The sequence below is a fragment of the Cyprinus carpio genome, chromosome B10, assembly GCF_018340385.1.
Source record: "Cyprinus carpio isolate SPL01 chromosome B10, ASM1834038v1, whole genome shotgun sequence".
NCBI lineage: Eukaryota > Metazoa > Chordata > Actinopteri > Cypriniformes > Cyprinidae > Cyprinus > Cyprinus carpio.
The window spans coordinates 12638485-12648917 of NC_056606.1; the positions used below are offsets into that span (position 1 = coordinate 12638485).

Consider the following 10433-nt stretch of genomic DNA (forward strand, 5'->3'; position numbering starts at 1 on the left):
AGCTGTTTGCTTTTAACTGTACTTTCCCATAGCGTTCCTACAATACATTAACACTACCTTTACTGCAGGCAAAATGTGCATTTTAACTATTATAAAAATGAATATTTTATCATCATTTAGTCACCCTCATGTTGTGACTTTATTTCTACTTTGGAACACAAAAAGATTTTTAGCCAATAAGCTCGCTGCTCAACATTCAGATACTTCAGAAACCCTCCACCTTCCCCAGCTCCACCTGTATAGATCTGCTACAGGGTGATCATGTTATATGTGCAGCAGCAGTATTTTGTGGATGTATTGGCAGTAGCAAGTCTTGGTACTTAGCAGTAACGTAGCAGATCCTCCAAGACCAAATATATTAACATCGTAATGTACATTACCATGCCAATCCCTCCCAGAGTTGTCATGACAGAAATGAGTTTCATAAATACATTTGTGCATATGGTTTTAAAGCATGAGGAAAATAGTGCATAAGAGTCAAATTAATTAGTTTTATGGTATTTTTAGTTGTTTTGATTGCTGATGTTGTTAGAAAAGAGAAGCACACACATTCTTCAAATTATCTCCTTTTTGTATTTTAAAGTAAATAATAACATACAACAGTGAGCAAATAATGAGAAAACCATCATTTCAGGGTGAACTGTATCATTAAATATTGTCATGTATTGCTTCTGATTCTCACAAGAATCTGATTTTTCTTTTTCAGATTTGGATTTCAGTGCTATAGCTTATTATTAGTAGAGTGACGTATTCATCTTAACCGATGCAATATTATGAAAGTGCTTTTTAGTTTGTTAATTGTCATGTTTTTTCTATGTGGTGTGCTCCAGGCATGCTCCCTGTGGTCTCCACTCGTGCAATGTCCAGTTTCGAGCTGACTCTGAGCCCAGATGGCACTCGCGTGGGAAACCACAGGTGCTCCAATCTGCTGGACTTTAATGAGGTGTCCACACGCCATGGATTTCTAACCAAGGCCACCCGGAATATAGAGAGCATCGGAGAGACTCTGCCGTATCAGTACAGCCCCATCCTCAGAGGCCAAAGCACTCTACGCTTTTACAGGAACCTGAACTTGGAGGCTTGTCTGTGGGAGTTTGTGAGTTATTATGACATGTCTGAGCTGCTCACAGACTGCGGGGGAAAGATCGGAACAGATGGGCAGGTGAGACGTCTCTGCCGCTTATAGAATCCTCTGAATTCTAATGATTAGTGGTTCATAAATTGCAACTGTTCTTGTCCTAGAGCTAAAAGAATGCACATAAAAGGTTTGAGAAGATAATAGATATTCTGATTCCTCATTCTTCTCAGTTATCATTCATAGTTTTAGCCAGATCATAGCAAAATTCCATTAAGATGAGTTCAGATTGTAAAAGTGGCCCAAATTGGATTTTTTACCCCCTTCACATGTCATTCACAAGATTGGGGGTCAGTTATTATTATATTAATTATTCAACAAGGAGGCATTGAAATGATAGTAAAGACATCTGTAATGTTACAAAAGATTTCTATTTCAAATAAATACTGTTCTGGGTATAAAAAAATACCATATTTTCCACAAAACATATTAAGTAGCAGAACTTTTTTAACATTAATAAAAATAAGAAATGTTTCTTGAGTAGCAAATCAGCATACCATAATGATTTCTGAACGATCATGTGACACTCAAAACTGGAGTGATGATGAGAAAAATACATTTTAAATATATTAAAATAGAAAAAGATATGCTAAATTGTAATTTTCTTTCAAAATATTACAATTTATACTGTATTTTTGACATTTTTTATTACAGTAAATCTAACTCAACATTCCACAGATAACTGCTGGTTTGGCTTGCCATAAAAAAGAAGGAACTACACTACAGTATATTAAGTATTACACAGAATGATGCAAAATTAATGTTAATTTAAAAGAAATTAAAAGCTATAATTAAATCTGTATAATGCAAAATTAAGGAGCAAAATATGCTAAATTTAAAAGGACATCTGATTTAAGCAGAAAATGATAATTTGGTGTGGATTTAACCCATAATTTCCATTACTGGCTTCATTGGATGTGTTTTGGTAACAGTCATCTGCTGTACTATAGACCATGTATAGAGTGGGAACTAGCATGTTTAAACAGAACACTCAAGTTAAACTTGATTAACACCTGTCCATGAACACACGTCTTCATAGGTAGGTTTCTTCTTTCGGATTTTTTCTTTGTTTTCATCTATTATTATGCACAGCACTTAGTGACAGCCGTAGCTCTCTTTGGGTTTTATTTCTGCCACACTCCTCATTGTTCTCAATAGAAGAGGAGATTGACTTCACCGTAACCCGTTGAGCTTTTGTATTCATTCATTTGATTTCAGAATTTGAGGTCTTGCTTAAATGGCTGCTCCCCCCTCCTAATCTAGCGTCTAAATGTCTGAATGATCTATGTTATTACAAAAATAAGCCCTAAAGTCTGCAATAGCTCCGTAACACGAGACATGAATTCAAAACACTTCATCTAAAGGACGTGCTCGGATCCTGCTGAGGATATTGAACGGAGCCGGTTGAATATGAAAAGCCTGGATCTTCTCTCCCTCAGGATGGGAATTTGACAATGTTCAAGGGGATTTTTCTCGTTTTGATTAAACCCAGCCCAGCAGGTGTTCAGACCGGCCTCATTACTAGGGAGCACATTTTTATAGCCCGGTATTTTGATTATAATTGACTATGTAAATTAGCAAATGTTTCATTCAATCAAAACAAAATGCATCCTGGCTTTTTGATGAACTTTGACTAACAGCCAGTGCTGATTAATAGCAACCTCTAGTGGAGAATTTGGCTCTCTTTTTTATCTTAAAAAGGCTTTTTGCAGTATTTGTAGCTATTCAACTTAAATATCATTTGAATGTGTTTTCGAAAGGTGCTGAACTTGGTGCAGTCATACGTGACTCTGCGAGTTCCTCTCCACGTCTCTTACGTGTTTCATTCCCCTGTGGGAGCTGGAGGCTGGCAACACTTCGACCTGCATTCTGAACTGCGGCTCACCTTTGTGTATGACACTGCCATCTTGTGGAGGGATGGAGTCGGCAGCCCTCCTCAGGCAGAACTGCAAGGCAAGTTGTGAAATTGAGCACAAATGTATTTGTGTTAAAATAAATCAAATAGGTGATTCCTTAATTAGGGGGCAATTATATTTTTACTAACTAACATTGAAGGTATAGTTCACTCAAAAAGGGTCGTTCCAAACCCATAAGACCTTTGTTCGTCTTCGGAAAACAAATTAAGATATTTTTGATGAAATCCAAGAGCTTTCTGACCTTGCATAGACGGCGACACAACTATCACTTCCGAGGCCCAGAAAGGTAGTAAGGACATCATTAAAATATATTCATTGTTTCAAAAAATATAGAGAGGAATTGTTTAATATTTTTATTTTTTTTTTTTTTTTGCAGAGAATATTTTTTTGTATTTTTATAATTTTTGTGTAGAAACTGTTGTGTCATTTTGGCTATTTTAACAATGTCCTTACTACCTTTCTGGGCCTCGAAAGTGGTAGTTGTGTCGCTGTCTATGCAGGGTCAGAAAGCTCTTGGATTTCATCAAAAATATCTTAATTTGTGTTCAGAAGATGAATGATGGTCTTGCGGGTTTGGAACGACATGACAGAATATTCATTTTAGGGTGAACTATCCCTTTAATAAAGATCAATAAATGCAGATCAATATATTTTAGTTGTCAATATATTCAATCACTTTATTTTAAATGACCTTTTCCTCAATTTTAGTAGTGTTGATGTTAATTGGCCAGAATTTCTCTATTTTTGAATTCTATTTTCCCTTCTGTAATAATGTTTAATAAAAGTTAAATCAGGGCAATCAGCACGTTTTGTCACATGTGGACATTTAGAGGATTATAGAACTAGATCAGGATGTGGAAATCAGAACTTTGAGTGGGAAGACATACAATATTGTGTGTTTGAGTTTTATATCAAACCATCATTATGATGAATTATTATGGGATTGTAGTTGTTTACTTCCGCACAGAGGCTCGCTTCAGGGGCTTGTTTGTAGCAGCACATTCTGGTGCGTTTTGGCATCTCTGAAATCTTATTATTTATATTAATATTAATAAATACATCAGCATTTTTCTTCTGGAAGGAAAGGTGGATTTTTAAAGATGAATGAACTCTTTGCCTTATTTCCAGCAGCAAATTTGAGGGGTCAGAAGAGTGCAGGTAAAATCTCTCTTCTTAAATGGTTTATAGGACAAATGCCTTGATTTGATTAAATGAACTTGCTACAGTATCTTGCTATCTTACCTGATTACCCAGCATCCCCTGTGAAGTCCATTGTATTGAGTGCAGACCACCCAGGCTTGACCTTCAACCTCACTCTGGTTAGGACTGAGCCGACCTACAGCCAGCCTGTCCAGCAATGGATGTTCATTTCAGACTTTGCAGTGAGTCGATTACTCTTTCCCCACTTTGTGGTTTAAGGACATTTCTGTTAACTTCTGTTTAAACCGTTCTGGCGGTGTTGAGTCGCCAATTGATGGCCAATGTAAAATCTGTGTGCTAAAGCAAAACCATTTGAGAAAAACAAATATAAAACAATTCCTGTGATGTTAACCTTGTATGCCTGTGTGTCTGTGACCTGCAGGTTCGAGATTATTCAGGCACATACACAGTGAAGCTGATTCCCTGTACAGCAGCGCTGAATGTGGAGTACACTGTTCCTCCAGTCTGCAACCCTAGAGAGCCGGTTACTTTTGATCTTGATATCCGCTTTCAGCAGGTAAACTAAAAAAACTATTGTTATTTAAAGCAAAAGTTAAATACATTTTCAAATTCAAGCTTTTTTTTTTTTTGTTAAATGTTTAGTTTACTTTTTGTTTTTATATTTTATTTTAGAAGGTAGTGTATTAAAAACTAAAAATGCAAACAGGCTCTATTGTGTGTGTTATAAATAATATATATTTTTGTATAATTAATCAAAATGAAATATGTATTTGTGATATATCTTATCAGTTCAACCTGAGGCTCTTGTAAAGAAGTATTATTGTGTTTGCGTTCTGTAGGTGAGTGACCCTGTCGCGGTGGAGTTCAGTCTGAACACACAGATGTTCTTGTTGTCTAAGAAGGCGTTGTGGTTGTCAGATGGATCTATGGGCTTCGGTCAAGAAAGTGATGTGGCTTTCTCTGAGGGTACGTCTAACTAAATCAGTTCAAGAGACTGTGTGATTGAATATCATTTTTTAGAAGTCTAGAACTGCCATTCTTGTGATTTACATTTCCTGTTTGGTGTTATGCTGACACTGAGCGTGTTCTCTTCAGGTGACACAATCTATGGCCGGGTGATGGTGGACCCTGTGCAGAACTTGGGTGGCTCTTTCTACTGTAACATTGAGAAGGTGTATCTGTGCACCGGCGCTGATGGATATGTTCCTAAATACAACCCCGCCAAGTCTGAGTTTGGATGCCTTGCAGACTCTCCGTCCCTGCTGTACAGATTCAAAATGATCGTGAGTATGTTAGCAGTGTTGTTACTGTTCACTAAAACTAACTGAGCTAATTAAGAGTTAAAATATTAGATGAAAAACTTGAAATCTTGGCAACTTACTGAAACTAAAATTAGTTGAAGTACTAAAATTAAAAAAAAAATATAAATATAAATTAAAGCTAAATAGAAATATAAAAAGACACAAACTAATAAAATGACAATATAACAAAATTACTCATTCAAATGCTCATTCAGAACATTAAATAGCATATAAAACTATAATATTATATAAATGATACTAAAATAACATTGTATACAAGTCTTTAAAATAAAATGCATGCTCATAATGTTTTTATATTTATCTTTCATTTTATAATAAATTATACATTATACAATTTAAATAAATGGTATGTTAATAATAATAATACAATTTTCGGTAACAATTTTTGAAAAAACTCCCATGACCTTGCCTCTAGGACAAAGCCCAGCCAGAGACTCAGGCCAAGAGTTTTGGGGACGTGAGTTTCAAGGCCCTGCTGGCTGTAGATGACCCCTCTGCCCTTTCTCTGGTGAAGCAGCCAGGATCTGATGGATTCCGACTGGATTCTACTCCTCTTTTCCAGGTCTAATCTTTTTGAGGGTTTATTAGTTATGGTACTGTATAACTACATACAGTGTGACATCCTGTACTGGATTCCTGTCATTTACAAAGTCAACCTTGCTCCAATCCTCTATTATCCTTCTGGTCTCTAGGTGGCAGTAGGAAGAGAGTGGTTCATTCACACTATCTACACTGTGCGTTCAAAAGACAACGCCAAGCGTGGCATTAGCAAGCGAAGTGTGGAGTACCACTCAATAACATCAGGTGACCTTGTACCAGCGGAGGCCAGAGGACGCTACAGACGCTCCAACAGAGAAGTCCCGGCCCTGGCGGAGGAGATCGGACCCGAGAACAAGCGAGGAACGAATATCATGCACATCGCTCTGGACCGCAGCCGTCGGCGCTCTGCGTCTGGGGACGAGCTGTTCGCAGACGGACTGTCTCCACGGGAGCTCAGTGGACGAGGTGCGGAAGAGGACGCGGTGACTGTGGCAGGAGCCGTCGTGGGACTGCTGCTCACCGTCCTCGTGGTTATAGTGTTGGCACTGATGGTTCGCTCAAGGCGGACGCCTGTGAAAAAGGCCCTAAGTGTCTCGTCCAGCCTGCAGCCTGTTATAGTTAGAAGTAGTCTTGATGATGGTGACAGCTCAGAGGTCTGAAGGACTAATGGACTGCTTGGAGATCCTACTGTTCTCCTTTGTCATAGATGGGATCAATTTGTTTTCTTTTCTTTGTTTTGAACAAGTGCCTCTGACAGGTTTTATCTTGTGTAGAACTCATGACCCAGTTCATCACCAACCCAAAGAATTCTATTTAAATTAAGTTTTATGTTGTAATTCTGAATTTTTGTTTGTCTAATAATGGATTGAGGTTTGCCCAGTGTTCAGAGTTCTTTGGGGTCCCAGTAGTGCCCTACCCACTTTTTTGGAAGTAGACTAGAATGTGAAAGAAAGAAAGAAAGAAAGAAAGAAAGAAAGAAAGAAAGAATTATCCTTTAAATATTAATCATTTTAATATTCTTTTATCCCAGTGGATATATCGACAGAAACAATATCTCATTTGGTTCCATTTTAGTTCCATTAAATTCCAAAATTCCAAAATAATTTTTTTGGAATCCAAAATAAAATGTTAACTAGAATAATAGTAATAGTAATAATAAAAGTAATAATAACAATAAAGTAAAGAATGACCAATCATTAGAAGAAAAAAAAAGTAAAAAAAAAAATAAAATAAAAACTTTTCATGTAAGAAATTATAATAATAACTGAGTTTTTTTCCCCAAGTCATAATAATTGATAATAATAATTAAGTTTTTTTAGGTGTTTTTCGTGAAAAAATTATTATTATTACTTAATAATAATAATAATAATAATAATAATAATCATAATTAAAATTATTATTATTATTATTATTGTTGCCCTAACTTTTTTTTTACCTTTAATTTGTTACCTTAAATTAATTTTTTCATAGCACATTCCATACAAAGTATCTGAAAGTTTCATAAAAATAAAAAAAAACACTCAATCTCATTGGCCCTGTCACTTTGAACACTGAGTAACACCAGATGAAAGAAAGATGATATCATTAATAAAGATGATAGGATTGTGAAAGGAAAAGTAAGTTTAAGAATGTTTAAGTCATTTCTTATGGGTCATGTGGTGCATTCAAATGAGCTGATCACGACACAGACACCTGTATTGTGTGTTTCACCTTTATTTATCTCTGGTGTTAAATATTTGCTTGTATTAAAGCATATCACAGATATGCTGGTTTTAAACAGCAAGTGCCAAGCTTTTAATGGAGAAATGCTGAATATGCATTTCACATCACCGTCAAATAGTTGTTGTCACAAAGTTTACATTCAGTCTGTCAAATGTTGTCAAATTTCATCTCGTTGCTGCTGTTTTTATTACTTGTTATAATTTAAGCATTAATATTCATGGGAACCGCATGTATTAAATATTGCAGTCTTATCTCACTGAGTGTTGTTTTAAAATAAGGGGAAAGCTGACACAGGAAATCCCTCAGATTTCTAAATTTGTGTTTGATTGTCTATTGGAGTTGGGGGTTTTTTCCAAACCAGATTCACTCCACTCACACTGATGTATCAGCTAAAACACTTTTGTTGTCTTCACTGTCATTAGACACATTAAACTGTTTATGCATCCATGAAAAACCAGCATCCTATTGTCAAATCCAGTTCACCTTCTGTCAAATATATTCATCATCAGGCTGATAATATTTAAAAAGAAATGTGCTATGCAATAAAATCAGTGGATTGTTTCCATATTCACAGGTTCACAAACATGAGCACGACATTTGGGCACAATGAAATAATCTTTGTTTTAAATGGTATTTATGGTGAGATATTGTGTTTTTGTACATGGTTCACTCCTAAATATTTACAGTGCTAAACGCATTTTATGTACTGGGCCTTGAAGCACAAAATAAACAAGTCTTAAGACTTTAAATATTTGAACGTCTTATAACTTTGCTAAAAATATGTTTGTTCAGTTGTAGTTAATTCATAGTGGTTCCTGTGGTTGAATGATTCTGTTGAATCCGTTGAACATGAAGTTCTGTAGGATGCTGATCTGGAGCACCGAAGGGTCCTAAAATCTGGAACATGCTGAAGAGAGTACCTCGGAGTGAAGGTTCTCTAGACCAGAGACTCAAAATTTTGTCCGTCTGCTTTAGTCTCTCTAGGATGGAGACTCAGGACATGCTGCATCTGTTGTTGTCTTGCTGGACGAAGACTTTGAAAGTATTGTATATGTTGATGTCTCTTTCCTCACAGGCTTAAAACTCAAAATCTGTTGCTGCCTCAAAAGCTGGAGACTCAGAGCGTGGTGCATCTGTTAATGTCTCTCTGGATGGGAGACTCACAACACTGTGTATTTTCTCACGGGAGACTCAGAAGTTGTGTCTGTTGGAAGGGTGCATTTATCCCTTTCTGATGGGGAAGAGATTACAATTTGGTGCTTTTCCATTACAGGGCTGTGATTGGCTGCTGGTTTCAGAAGGGGCACACACAGAAGTCTCTAAAGTGTCTTTAAAGTTTGTATTTACCAATGCATTTCTCATTTTCCAAACCACTACCAGAATACCTTTGGTAATGTTCTGAATGCATCAAGTGCAAGCACAATGGAAAAGGATTGAACTGTCACGCATGCATTAATTTGTCCATCAACAGATACATTTGTGTAAGATGTCGCGCTACAGATCTCACATCTGTCACTGAGAATAATTATTTCTCTGAGTAAGTGTAAAATGGATGTGATGTAGGCTAGTTTGCATCAGTTTTGAGGTTTGAAAACATAGTTCTGAAAGGATTTGGATGGATCTTTCCGATCTCTCTCTTTGTTTCACCCACTGCTGCTACATCCAAAGATCCTAAGGAATTGTTATGGTGGTCACAGGCCAAAATCTTAGGATTAAGTCTCTAAATGGGTGAAAGGCAGAAACTGCATGTGGACCAATGAAGTCCTGTCTTTCCCAGGCTTGGTAGCAGAGGTCTACTTCTTGCCCTCTAAGAGGTGTCTGCCTGTTGTCCTAGCATCTCTATCTGATGACTTTTGGACAGTTTGTTTGTGTTAGTTCACCAAGATCCAATCAAAATGTAGCAATCCTTTGTCCACTGTTGTGGTCAGAGAGGGGGCCCTGGAATGTGTCGCTCACCACAGTAAACATAAAACCACTTTATTTGATAGAAATGTATTAAAACACATTTGAATACAAAATATCAATACAATAGCAGTCAATTTATAACAAGAAACTAACATGGGAAGCTCAAAACATCAAGCTTTTGGTGAATGGAGTTTCTCTTACTAATCTAAATTTACCCAATACTGTAATCCGGAATGTCTTTGTTTAGGAATTATATCCTTTCTTTAAATAAAAATTCAATATTCCAATAGAACAAAATATTTTAATTTTCCAGTTGCACCAAAAGCAAAGGAAGTCCATTTTAAAATTCTTAATGGAGTGTATCCTACTAAAGAATTTTTGAGATGTCGATTTGGTCTTTATGTTAACAACTGTTTCTTTTTTGATGATCAAACTGAAACCACAGAACATCTTTTTTTATGATTGTAAATTTGCTTGTGCCTTTTGGGAAGATCTGCATTACTGGTTATTTCCTAAATTTTAAGATTTCCCTGTTTTAACAAAGGAAAATTTATTATTCGGTTTATTTTTATATGAAACACATGATTTAGCAATTAACAATTATTATTCTTGGGAGGTTATTTTTCTATAAGAACAGATTTCTAAAAATTCTTCCAAATTTCTATATTTCACAAAGAACTACACTATGTCATTACTTTTTGTCTATGAAACATATGAAGAAAAATAATGCCT

The 10433-nt window shown here is 36.1% G+C and overlaps 2 protein-coding genes across 2 annotated transcripts in view; both read left to right on the top strand.

The window, feature by feature from the left end:
• Positions 1-3154, top strand: part of LOC109093620 (FRAS1-related extracellular matrix protein 2-like) — a 55875-nt gene extending 52721 nt beyond the window's left edge. The window contains exons 16-17 of the mRNA XM_042732569.1: positions 831-1162; positions 2896-3154. Of these exons, the coding sequence (XP_042588503.1) occupies positions 831-1162; positions 2896-3099 (536 nt within the window). The 3' untranslated portion in view covers positions 3100-3154. The remainder of the gene's footprint in view (positions 1-830; positions 1163-2895) is intronic.
• Positions 3155-3978: 824 nt separating this feature from the next.
• On the top strand, positions 3979-7061 carry LOC122138599 (FRAS1-related extracellular matrix protein 2-like). The gene is made up of 8 exons (XM_042731996.1): positions 3979-4057; positions 4180-4209; positions 4306-4433; positions 4634-4768; positions 5052-5178; positions 5308-5495; positions 5950-6096; positions 6227-7061. The coding sequence occupies exons 1-8, from the start codon at positions 3979-3981 to the stop codon at positions 6731-6733; spliced, it is 1341 nt and encodes a 446-aa protein (XP_042587930.1). The 3' UTR covers positions 6734-7061.
• Positions 7062-10433: the final 3372 nt, after the last annotated feature.

Excerpts from the sequence above, each read along its gene's own strand:
- LOC122138599 (XM_042731996.1), top strand. The coding sequence starts at position 3,979 with ATGAATTATTATGGGATTGTAGTTGTTTACTTCCGCACAGAGGCTCGC. Across the intron at positions 5,496-5,949 it reads TGTACAGATTCAAAATGATC|GACAAAGCCCAGCCAGAGAC; the intron begins GTGAGTATGTTA and ends CCTTGCCTCTAG. Across the intron at positions 6,097-6,226 it reads ATTCTACTCCTCTTTTCCAG|GTGGCAGTAGGAAGAGAGTG; the intron begins GTCTAATCTTTT and ends TCTGGTCTCTAG.